This window comes from Poeciliopsis prolifica, unplaced genomic scaffold (genome assembly GCF_027474105.1).
Source record: "Poeciliopsis prolifica strain line A6 unplaced genomic scaffold, Auburn_PproV2 SCAFFOLD002, whole genome shotgun sequence".
In the NCBI taxonomy this organism is placed as follows: domain Eukaryota; kingdom Metazoa; phylum Chordata; class Actinopteri; order Cyprinodontiformes; family Poeciliidae; genus Poeciliopsis; species Poeciliopsis prolifica.
The window spans coordinates 2,546,953-2,559,341 of NW_026562377.1; the positions used below are offsets into that span (position 1 = coordinate 2,546,953).

General features: G+C 40.8%; 1 protein-coding gene across 1 annotated transcript; it reads left to right on the plus strand.

The window, feature by feature from the left end:
• Positions 1–453: 453 nt before the first annotated feature.
• On the plus strand, positions 454–12,172 carry zmat3 (zinc finger, matrin-type 3). Its single transcript, XM_055058477.1, has 6 exons — positions 454–577; positions 5,878–6,536; positions 6,908–7,045; positions 7,748–7,914; positions 7,993–8,096; positions 10,181–12,172. Exons 1-6 carry the CDS (start codon positions 454–456, stop codon positions 10,387–10,389), a joined length of 1,401 nt encoding a protein of 466 aa, XP_054914452.1. The 3' UTR covers positions 10,390–12,172.
• Positions 12,173–12,389: the final 217 nt, after the last annotated feature.

A 12,389-nucleotide genomic window follows, 5' to 3' on the forward strand; every position in this document is an offset into this window, starting at 1 on the left:
TTATTATTCATTTATTATTTTATCTTCATGCTCTGCTATTTGCTGACACGCATATCTGGAAACGGTTTAGTCATAATTTGCCAGTTGAGCACAGAGGTGCAGCATATTTATACAATGTGTCATTATTGCCACCCATGCAAAGCAGCAGCAGAGCATCGGAAATGGGCCGAACCAAGACGGAGAGGGATGCTGGGAAAACCTCCGGCTGCAGCGAAGCCTCCAAAAGCGCCTCCACAAGTTACAGCACATTTCCCGACCCTCCAGGGAAACAAGCAAACCAAACCGCGCGCGGTGGACGATGACCGGCGCGGATTTGCGCTTTGGGTCGGGAATCCTGTGCGCCCTGCTCCCCTCCCGGTGAAGCCGCGGTGAGCGCGTCCTGGTCGGGACTGTCATCCTGTCTGACCGCCCGGGTGTTCCGAGAGGAGAAGTTGGCAGAGGGATGTTCCGGCGATGATGGCGCTGCAGCTGAGGAGCGGGGATGCTGCATACTACCAGCGCGCAGAATACTGCAGGAACTACACCTCGCCGCCTGTCGGCTACACTGACAGCAGCCATTATCTTGCACGATTGCCAGGTAAGTTGAGGCTGACGTGGAAAAACTCTCCTGCGTTATTCTGCAGAAAAAGAGCGAAAACAGAAGAAAACTGGTGAACGCCGGTGTGAGGTGATTGCGGCTCGCTTCGCGGTCCGTGGGTGTAGGAACCGGGTTGCCCCTGACGCTGTCATGTTTCATGATGCTGCTGCTGAGATGCACAGCCTCCATTCTGCTCTGCAAGATGCTGCGGTGCAAAAAATCTGTGGACAGCTCTAGGAAATACGTGCAGAAGAGACTTCACATCTGAGGCAGAGCTTTAAGTGCTGACATGTGACAGCCATGAAGAAGGAGCCCCCTGCTGAACCTGCTCAGCCTTCCTGTGAGAAATCAGGGGCCAAAATCTGTCATCCTGCAGTAGCACTGACCATGTTAGCACTGACCAATCCACTTCATTATTCATGTTTATAAACCTCCAATTATTCATTAGGAACCCATAGATGACCTTTTGGATTTAATTATTAGATTTTACAGTATATTTGTTGGTTTCTCTGCAAAACGTGTAAAAGCAAGTTTCTTATCGCAAAATTAAATATCTGTATCAATGAACTGAATTGCTTCAACGTCAAATTGATTAGTCGTGTTTTCAATACATCAGGATTTTCTTGAGTAAAGTTTTGAGGCTGGACAACATTCATGTTTTTGCTTTTAATTTGTTGACAGATTATGTTATTTTGACAAATAAGTAGAAATGGGAACATGAGTCTCTGTTGAATCTTTTCCAGCCTTTTCAAAACAGTGAGTGCATTCCTCAAAATAATTTATGCAAATAGCAAAATAAATTACCTGTCATTTATTTTACAAATACACTCAGAAAACCACAATTTTCTGTTGATTCTGCAACTGACAAAATAATGTTCAAATGTGTTTCTTTTTTTAAACTTAGCATGTAATGAATAATTGTCATTATTCTAATGATAATCTTCATATTAACTCATTAATTGATAACTTTCATCCCTCTTGCTCTGCCAAAATCAATGTTAAATGCAACACAATCACTTAAAGGGCAACGTCTCTCAGTGAACGTTAAAGTTAGTTAATATATCAGAAGATCACATTTTGGCTGCAGTGACAGTGGAGGCAGTGAAATGTCCGGATGGATTCAGTGCAGAGGGCATGTGCTTCCTGTCGCTCCATAATTGATGTGACACAATGCGGCACCTACAAAAGAAACTCAAGAGAAAATGAACAGTTGGCCTATTTAAAGACTCTCCGAGGAGAGAGTGAAACTAAAAAAGGCTTGAAGACTCTGTTTTTGCGCTTTGTTTCTGGGCTCAACCAGCGAGCTGCAAACTCCTGAGTCAAGCCCAAAGAAATCTGACAAGTGACTGCGCGTCTAAAATAACATCAAGGATTTTATCTCTGGCAGCTCCTTTTGAGGCTGTGAGAACAATAAAAGCAATGATGGGTGGAAAACGAAGCACTGGAAATTGGGCTTTATGTAATCCTGATTTTTGACCTGCAGCTGATAATCACCTTGTCACTCAATCTGCGGTCAAAACGGTGAGTTTTAAATAAATCTGCAGCCAGGAATAGCCACGTTTCTGTGTTTCTGCTTACAAAGTGCAAAGTCAGAAGGTAGGTTAGAATAAAATGCTAACCTTGACCTATCTAGCCAACATGAATTCTACGGGAGCTCAAAGTGGCCAAAATTATAGTGCAGCCAACAGAGGATTTTACTCAAGTAAACAAAACTGCAAGTTTTACCATCACCAGTAAAAAAAAGTGATGTTAAAAATAACATCACATCACAACAACATCCAATTGTTGTGATGGCATGAAACATCTTTTTGTGTTACTACTGCCAGAAATGACAAAGAAGACAAAAGAAATGGTAGGAGGATGACAGGGCAGCCTGTTTTTATTGACTTATCTCATGAATAAACTTATTTACTTGTGATTTTAATGCATTTTTTACTTAGTAGAAACACAGAAATTGTGTTTTTTTACATTAGTGGAATATCAACTTTCAGCATCAATACACTGGGAAATAATAACTTTGCTAACTATTTTTGTCTAGTTTCTAGTGCAAATATCTTAGTATGCTTGAAACAAGACAAAACTAACAACTTTTCAGCAAGAGTTAACAGTTTGTTTTAAGTAAATAATTCCTCAACAGTGATGAAAAAATGCTGGCTCTGCTGGCAGATTATTTCTCATATTTAAAAAAATGATTGGAAAATGTCTTGTTACAAGTTGCAGTGACCTAGTCAAAGTCTGGACCCAAATCCAATCAGGAATTTGTGGTGAGACACAGAAATAGCTATTGACAGACTCCTGAAAACCAATCACCCACTCTCCAATTTTGCACTGAGTTAAGATGTCATTTAAAATCTAAATGAAACACATTGGATTATGTGGTTGTGACCTGCTATAATTAGGAGAAGTCAGTTTTCCTTAATGTCATCTCCAAGCAACAAGAGCACATCTACTGAGGCACATCTTCCCAAAAATACAAATAAAAAGCATCGAAACAAAGTAAAGTTTCTCAAATCAGCCTCGAGAATCCAGCTGCTAAGGGAAATAAAAATGATCTGGTAGACTATTGTGCATCAAGAGACTACAAATATTGATTTTCATCTTGAGTCAAGAGTGCAATAATAGGCTGCGAGGAATCTATTGTCTGTGTTGTTCTCCTATGTAAATGTAGTGTTTTCAGCCAACTAAGGGTTAATTATATTGGAGAAAAGCAACCAAGAACAATGTGATATAAAAGAAGAAAATCTGCCTGAGGTCTCCGTTCAAACAGACCCGGGCTGCAGTTTTTAATTGTGTTCCATGATTTTAACAATAGAGTCTGGGATGTAAGAGGCTTCATGTTACATGTTAGTCCAACAGAAAGCCTGGATCTTCCAGGTCATGTTGAGATGTGCGGATAATTCGTTTGGGCTCAACTGAAGACGACAGAACCAGCAGGAATAAACCTCGATTTGTTGTTTGAATTCACATTTTGCATGTTTTTGTTCTTCCGTTTGAGTTTCTGCAGCTTCTGTAAACAGCAAAACGCTAAAAGATAAAACACCAGGTCATTTTTTGGGCAGTAACTTAATGATCCATTTAAAACACCTTCAAAATGTAACGTAACAAATCAGCAGGCACTGCCCGTTTCCTAGCAACCAGCAGAACTCCACCCATCGCCTAGCAACCGAAGCAGAGCTCCAGCACATTTGATCAGCTGTTTTTATTCCTGCAAGAGACAAGATGTTGAATTACTATCCAGAAGGCGCTTTCCGCATTCCTGTTGGTTGTGCAGGCGGCTCCACTTCTGCTTTTCAAACACATACAGTTGCAGTCATTTTCGAATGTGAGTGTAAATTTTGAGTTGGACGCGTGGGCTGAAAATCTCATCATTTAAGAATTTATGCATCCATTTTCTTGCACCCTAGAGGCGGGGTCTCCCTGGACATTTCGCCATCGCAGATTATTTAAGAATAATGTTACGCAAAAAAATTTTCAAATCAAAACACGCGTTGATTCCAAGGGGAAAATAAAATGTTGGCTGCGGTCTGTACAGCGATAAAATGTAATTAAGATGTTTTGAATAGGCCATAGACCTACCTTAGCCTGATCCAGAAGCATAATGTGTCGCCTTTAAGCACTCAGGCTTGTTTTAGAAGCAGTTGAGACTCAAATGGAAGCTCAGAAATGTGTCAGGTGTGAATTTTACACAATAGGTCCCCTTTAAACCTCGTTTTTTTTTCAAGATCACTTCAAAGAAATCAGTGTTAGAAGACTTAAAGCCATTTCTAAATAAGCAGCTCCAAAAAAATCCAAAACACAAAGGCCACAAGGGCAGCACTCAAAATACCAATAAAGAATGAAATGGATGGAGACGGTTCTCCTTGTTGGCTGGGTGACTCCTCCTGCAGCTGATATGACTAATATTAAGGCCAGTGGCTTGTCTGGCATGCCTTTCTCCTGAGGTCAGCAGGACCGGGTGACAGACAGCCGGACGGGGCGGACAGAGAGACGGACAGGCAGCGGCGCTCGGAAACACAAACACCCCCGGCTGTTATTCTGGGTCTGGGACTCACTGCCAACGGCGTTCAATCGGATTTTCAGATGAAAGCGTTCAGCAAAGTGGGTTTTGACACAGCTGTTTGCAGAGTACTGACCTGACAATATAGAGTTATACATACAACACACACACACACACACACACACACACACACACGGGCAGTGACAAAGCAATCCTGAAAACGGGACTGAGAAAACCAAGATAAGCCAGAAGATGTGTGTTTGTGGCCTATAGGAAGGAAAAGGGGAAAAAACATGGAGTTAAGAATCGGTACTGTGTGTGTGTGTGTGTGTGTGTGTGCGTGTGTGTGTGTGTGCGTTGCGTGTCTGATGTCCTGTATGCTTGACTGCAGGCACTGCATGCTCACCCTGATCTTTCTGAAGCCCACTGAAGTGTGAAGCTCCAAGCTCTGTCCAAGAACGTGTTTCTGTTCATTTTTCATCCGTTCTGCCTCTGGGCTTTAATCTGCTGTCAAAATCCACCTAATAGACATTTATCATTATTTTAATCAAATGGAAGTTATTTTTATCTTCAAAAAATGTGTTTTGTTAAGTTTAAAATAGTTTTTGCATTCATGTTTGCAGTAATATTGAGGCTTTCAGTGATAAATGCCTGTTTGCCTGTTTGGCTTTTTATGCTGCTTCTTTGCTGCTGAGTGGATTAATTTCACTGTGAATAATAAATTCTCTAAAACCTCCTGCGGCGTATTAGAGCCAATTTACACCAAAAATTGGTATACATTTTCTGAGTTTGAAAAGTCACAAATTTTCTAAAAGATTCAGAAATTTTCTGGAAAAACTTGAAATTTCAAAAGTTGAAAATTGTTAAAAGTTTGAAAAGTAAATATCAGAAATTTTGGGATACATCTCCGAATTTGTTTTAGAAAATATGTGGAAGTTTGTGGCTTGAAAAGTCCAAAACGTGTTAAAAAACTTTTTCAGAGAAACTGGGAAATTTTGTGAGTTTCAAGTCGCAAAATTTCTGAAAAAGAAAAACACCAGAAATTTGAGATATTATGAAATTTTTTGGGGAAAAATGAGCAAATTTCTGAGATTTAAAAATTTAATATTTTTGATTTTTGGACATTTTCAGCTTTTCAAAGTTGAACATTTCTAGCCAGTTCCAGCCAGAGGTTGCTAACAGTCGCAGGCCTTCAGTGTCTTCTGGCCTCTGAATGTGGAGAAACTTCTGCACACAGAGTCACTTACTGGCCTTTAATGTTTCACTAAACACCAGTTGACAGATTACCTTTGGGTTTTCTCAGGTCCGGACGCCATGTTGAAGCCTCCTCTCAGTCTCTTCAGTCATCCCCAACAGCCCTTCCATTACATGGACTCTCTGCACCATTTAGGACCTCCACCCATGGCGCCTGCCCAACCCCTCGGCCCACCACCCATTGCTGCTACCCAACCAATCGGACTCCCAACTCTTCCTCCCACTCAGAGTCTTGGGCCTCCATCCATTACTCCGCCGCACACCTTAGCCCCGCCTCCAATGCCCCCAACCCAACCAATGGGGCCTCCTCCAATGGTGCACACTCTGGTTCCACCACCTGTTGATCCAACACAAGCAATCGTTCCTCCAACTGTTGACCTCACCCAGCCTTTGGGTCCTCCACACCTCCCCCCAGCTCAAGCTCTGGTCCCTCCACCCAGCCGCTTCCCGCTGCCCCCCGCTCCAGACCCAGACCCGTCACAGATTACCCCACGGCCCCCGGGACCGGCACCGGTATCCAGCTACCCGTGTGCGCCTCTGCCAGGCCAGGCAGCTCCTGCCAGCGAGCAGCCCCAGGATGAGGGCTCCTTGCTGGGGGTGGAGGAGCAGGACGACCCGCTGGGTCTGGAAGAACTGTGCAAACCACTGTACTGTAAACTCTGCAATGTTACACTGAACTCTGCTCAGCAGGCACAAGCTCACTACCAGGTGAGTGGAAACACACTCCTCCCAATGTAAAGCTGCAGAATGCAACTAAGACAAAGTTATGTTTGAACATACACAAGGGGGATTGACGGCGCTGAGACACTCCTCTTAGCTCTGATTAGTTGTTTCTGACTCAGTGATGGTAATTAGCACTAGGAGCTAAAGAAGCTAAACTTCTCAACAGATTATTTTATTAATATGTCACGATATATTAATAATTTTAACAAACATGTAAATATCTTTTTTATTAAGTTACATTCAAACAACATCAACATTCAGCAGCCCTTTTACTTTATGCCAACACCTGAATTGGGTGATATTTATTATTTGTAACTGGCCACAAAAAATACTAACTTCTGCATCTTTTCATCCAGGGAAAGAACCACAGCAAAAAGTTGAGAAATTTCTACGCTGGCAGCCAGCAGCCGCCTGCCATCAGGATCCCAGAAGCCCTGGAGGGCGCCGGTCCGAACGCCGGCTCAGGAGCCGCCGACGCTGATGCAGGCAGACAGGTGAGGCCTAGCTACATCATTTCTGCACCAACTTACCTGTTTGATCTGCGGAGGTGGGGGGCAGCAGCAGTCGATTAATGGTGACCTACTGCGCCTCCTTGAACAGGTCAGGATTCAACAGCAGCTACAAAAAAACATGTTTTTGCACAAATTTTGAGCTCCTTTCAGAACGAGATGATTTAGAGCGTCTTGTCACTTTAAATGCTCAACACTATGTGGGTTGCTATGTAACAAGCGGAGCTCCGCTGGGGTTGCTAAGTAACGGGCAGTGCCTGCTGGTTTGTGATGTCACATCCTGAAGGTTCAGACACCAAAACAAAAAGACTGGGTGGTTTTTTTAAGTGCTCCAGTTGTTTTTAGAAGCAAACAAAAGTACAAAAACACTCAAAATGTGAATTTCGCACAATAGGTCACCTTTAATCGTGGACGGACATTCTTCTCTCAGCACTGAACAGCATAGATTTTCATCTTCAGTCTTAATTTTTCTATTGAAAACTCTTATTTAAACCATTTGTTTACATCAGACGTCTGTTTCCTTGTCTCTGAATGGTGGTTGGTGTGCAAGAAAACAGAGAGAATGACTCAGAGATCGGTTTTTCTGCCTCTCAGTGATTCTGAACATTTCTTTTCCGTCTTTGCTTGGTGTTTGCTCTCTAACTCCTCTCACCACAAACAGTGCGATGCTTTGTCTGGTGTTTGCAGGCGCTGTATAAAGGGGCGCCGCGCGTCATCCTGGCCACTGAGAACGACTATTGTAAACTGTGTGACGCCTCCTTCAGCTCGCTGGCGGTCGCGCAGGCCCACTACCAGGGCAAAAACCACGCCAAGAAGCTCCGCCTGGCCGAGGCCCAGCAGAACTCCAGCAACATGTGGGTCTGGCTTGACAAACGTTTTCTGTGTCGGCAACTGTTTGTCTGAAAGGGATTTTTGTCTTCACCTTTTTGTAGGGAAGGCGGCAATGAGGGAGCGCCGAGAAAAAATCGGAAAGATGGCAACGAGTACCGGCTGGTGAAGAACCGCCGCAGCCCCCAGCTGGCCGCCACCATGCCAGGTCAGCAAGAAACTAAAACCAGTTTAACCTCTGAACTGTGACGGCTTAGTTACTTTGAATAAGCAACTTTAATTACTGATTACTCCTTGAAAAAGTAACTTGGTTAGATTACTAATTACTTGATTTGGAAAGTAACTAAGTTACATTAACAGTAACTTTTTTAGTTACTTTCAGCAGCTGCTGACAACAACGCTGTGAAAATTACACTGAGCTTTGCCAAAACTTCGTTATTTCATAAGGTAACATCGACAAAGTGTCTGCAACATTTAGTCCAGAAAATATGGTAATTAGCCCTGTCATGATAAGACATTTTGCTGGATGATAAATTCTCCTCAAAATTATTGCCACAAATGTTAATATTGTTGTTTCAAATAATGTAATAGTAATGGCATATTAACGCAAGCATGTCAAAGATCAAAATCACTTTGACTTCTGAAGAATATTTAGGAAAACATTTTAAAAATCCCAAATGAAAAACAAAGCAGCAATAATTAAAGTGGAATATTTCTATTTCAGAAAATATTAATGATCCGGCAGAGACAAGGAGAACAGGCAAAAGTGTCAGGTAGTGCAAACTAACGACTTCATTCAGTGTTTTTCCACCAGTTTCAATTAGAGCATCTCTTTAATAACTTCTGCTCTAGTGGAAATTATTGAGCTCATTTTAATGTGTCATGTGATGAATTCATTTATTGCAGATTGTAACAGACCAAACGCTACGCCCAGGCTTCCCTCTGGACTTTAGCAGCTTAGACTTAATGTGGATGCATGCATAATATATACCGTCTTCTCTTCAGCGCTGTAAGCTTTCCTGGCTGGCTTGGCGTTTGCAAACGTCCTTGATGCCTGGAGTGAGAGAGAAAAGACTTTAAATCTGCTGATTTCAGTCAGCAACAGAAACCGCCTCATAATGAAAAACAGGAAACGCTTCACAACAATTATTGCCCGTGTTGGTCAGGCGACTGGTGGCGATCTTCAGCCGTGTTTGTTTTCCTGCTAACCTATAGAGTAACAGCTTGCAGAGGAAAACCTCCACAGTGTCTGTTTTCACCTTTTTGAGCCTGTCTGTGTGTGTGTGTGTGTGTGTGTGTGTGTGTGTGTGTGTGAGTGTGTGTGTGTGCGTGTGTGTGTGAGTGTGTGTGTGTGTGTGTGTATGTGTGTGTGTGTGTAAGCAGATACAGCATTAGAACGTCAGACCTTGTGCTGACGTCAACATGCCCTTCTTGCTGTGTCTGATTCCAACTCTGCTTTTTTACAAACTCAGTATCAAATCGGCGAAGAGTAAAAACAATTTGTTTATTCTTTTCCACGATTATCTGCTCATGTCAGCAGATTTTATGATGGAAATATCCTAAAACAGCTGACATTGTGCAGTTTGGTTGCGTTGTCGCTGTCAGTTTTGTCTCTTTTTTTTCTGCACTTTTTGCACAAACAATAACCAACATTGTACTGAGTTGTTGTTTCTGAGCACTGAAGGCGGTTATTTTATCAGAATAAATGAATCATTCTGTCGTTTTTCTTATCCTATGATTAAACTTGCTTCTGTTTGCACTGAACTTTAAGAAAAGCAGAATTAGTCAAGTTTGTGTTCACCAAGAACGCTCTGCTCTGAAATCCACTTCCTGCTTTTGGAGCGGTTTCTGGTCTGCTTGGTGACCACGTCAGCATCGGATCAGCACCAGAGTTCACTTCAACCGAACCAAGAGCCAGGTTTGCAGGCAGACCAGTTTGACTGGACTAGTTCTTTTCAGAATGAGCTGTTGATGGGTGTCTTGTCTCTTTAAATACAAATAATCTGCTGCATTATTTGTACGTGCAAATAGCTGCGAACAGATGCACAATTCTAAAACGCTTTTGAAAAGCATAAGTGGATCCTCCTGCACAATCAACAAGAATGCAGCAAGTGGTTCCTGGATGGTGATTCTAAAGAATATGAAAACATTTTAAAAATAAAAAACAAAACCAAAAACTAGCTAGGTGTATTTTTAAGAATGTTTTTAGCAGAGATAAAAACTCAAATGACAGAACAAAAACGTGCAAAATGTGAAATTAACGCTGGCTGTTTGTGGTTCCGCCCCGTCCAGGGCCGTATTACAACCCGAGGCCGAGGCAGCGCATCCCCAGGGACCTGGCCATGTGCGTGACTCCCAGCGGACAGTTCTACTGCTCCATGTGCAACTGCGGCGCCGAGCAGGAGACGGACTTCCGGCAGCATCTGGAGAGCAAGCAGCACAAAGCCAAAGTGTCGGAGCTGAGATACCGCCATGAGATGGAGAACCTGGGCTACAGCTAAGAGGGACCCAAACGGATTCAAACATCCAAAATGGAGGCCAGATCTCACCGCAGATCATCTAAGATTTAATTTAAACATCAACCGAGACAGGAGCATTTTAAAAAAAATTACAGCAGCTCAAACATTAGATCCAGTAGTAAATAGTTACATCTATGTTTTCCTCATTTAAGATGTTTTGGCTCTTTACACTGCAAAAACACTAAATCTTACCAAGCAATTTGTCCAGTTTCTACTGTAAATTTCTTAATAAGCTTAAAATAAGAAAAAATTAACTTACAACTTTTCAGCAAAATAAACAAGTTTAAGTCAATAATCGCTTAATTTAGATGAAAAAGTTCTCGCTCCTCTTGCAAATAAATTCACTTATAAAAAGACATTTTTATAGTGTTATAAGAGAAATAATCTCCCAGTTGAAGTAGTACTTTTATATCAATATTAAGAAAATTATTTACATAAAACAACCTCCTATATCCTGCTGAAAAGTTACTTACAAGTTATTTTTTTCTTATTCCAGTTATTTACACTAGAAACTTGACTTGGTAAAATTTAACTGTTTTTTTTGTCAGTGCCTATATAATATTTTTGTTTTAAACTGATTATTAGTATTTATCCAGAGTAAAACATACTGAGAAAAAAAGATTTTGTTTTTTTGCCAAACAGTTTGGAAAAAATGAAAAAAAAAAAAACAACAACAAACTATTTCGTGAACAAATGGAAAGGACACAAGTGATTCCTTTTTGTACTTTCACTGACCTGCTTTCCTTCTCAGAGCTGAGCAGGATTCATTCAGACTCAGGTTACTAGAGAGAATGCAAATGAAATGCAAATAAATACTGGGCTCGTTCAGGAGACACAAACCGGAAGTCTGCAGGAACGTTTAGCAACGAGACACGGAGCTAAATGTGAAAACGGGGTCAAAAGTCAACAGGAATCAATCAGACCGAAGTAAAAACGGCTCTCCAGGGATTTTTTAACGGCTCTGACAGAGGAGTTCAACCCAAAGCACGACTGGCTGGTTTTCAGAATCAACTAAAGCACAATTAAATTTGCAGGAGTGTTAAATGAAACTGGGAGCTCTGGTTGACCTCTGACCTCTGCCAAAGCTCTGGCAATACAATAGAAACCAATCTGTACTGTGGTAGAGCTTTTCTATAACAAACCATCCAGATGCTATGTAAATATAAAAATGTTACATTGTAGGTGTAAATATAGTATAAAATATGAATCTTATTGATTCTTTAGTTATTCTCAGCATCTAAAGCAACAATGAATTTCTTTAATCATCCCTGCTCACTCTGACTCAGTACATCAGCACTGTATGTTTATTTATTTTTATTTTTTAGTGGATTTTACTAAAGAAACTTTGGTTCCTTCAGCGTTTGACTAAAAGCTGCTAATAGTCTCAGTTTGACTGCATGAGAATCAAAAACACTTTGATTGCAGAAATACTATGGAGAACAAAGGACCCGCTAATAAAATAAAAACTACAAGGATAAAGTTATAAAATTATGAGAATGAAGTGGAAATAATGTGACGATAAAGTCGCAGTATTACCAGAACAAAGCCATATTAGTTCAACTTGATTCCTGCATTATTATAGTGTTTATATTACATATTTATTTTCATAATTTTCACTTTATTCTCATGTTATTTTGTACAACTTTATTTTAATATTACAATTTTTTTGTAATATTACATTATTTTGTAATACTATGATTTTATTCTCATAATATTCAGTTTATTGTAATAATTTTACACCTTTATTCTCATTAATTTAACTTTATTCTGGTAAAATTGACTTTATTCTTAAAATATTACAAATTTATACTTGTATTATTTTGACTTTTTTCATGTAATAAAGTTAAATTTTTCTTGTAATTTTATTTTTTTTATTTTCTTAGTATGGCCCTAGAACTCCATCAGGCAGCCGAGTTGTGGAGGGAAACAGCAACATTTCCTCACAGCGTCTGACGCCAAACTTTGAATTAGTTTGTAAATTG

What these genes read in the sequence shown, in the direction of transcription:
- zmat3 (XM_055058477.1), top strand. Translation starts at nt 454, where the DNA reads ATGATGGCGCTGCAGCTGAGGAGCGGGGATGCTGCATACTACCAGCGC. An exon ending in AGGCACAAGCTCACTACCAG is followed by an intron (nt 6,537 to 6,907) that starts GTGAGTGGAAAC and finishes CTTTTCATCCAG; the next exon opens with GGAAAGAACCACAGCAAAAA. An exon ending in GCTGGCCGCCACCATGCCAG is followed by an intron (nt 8,097 to 10,180) that starts GTCAGCAAGAAA and finishes CGCCCCGTCCAG; the next exon opens with GGCCGTATTACAACCCGAGG.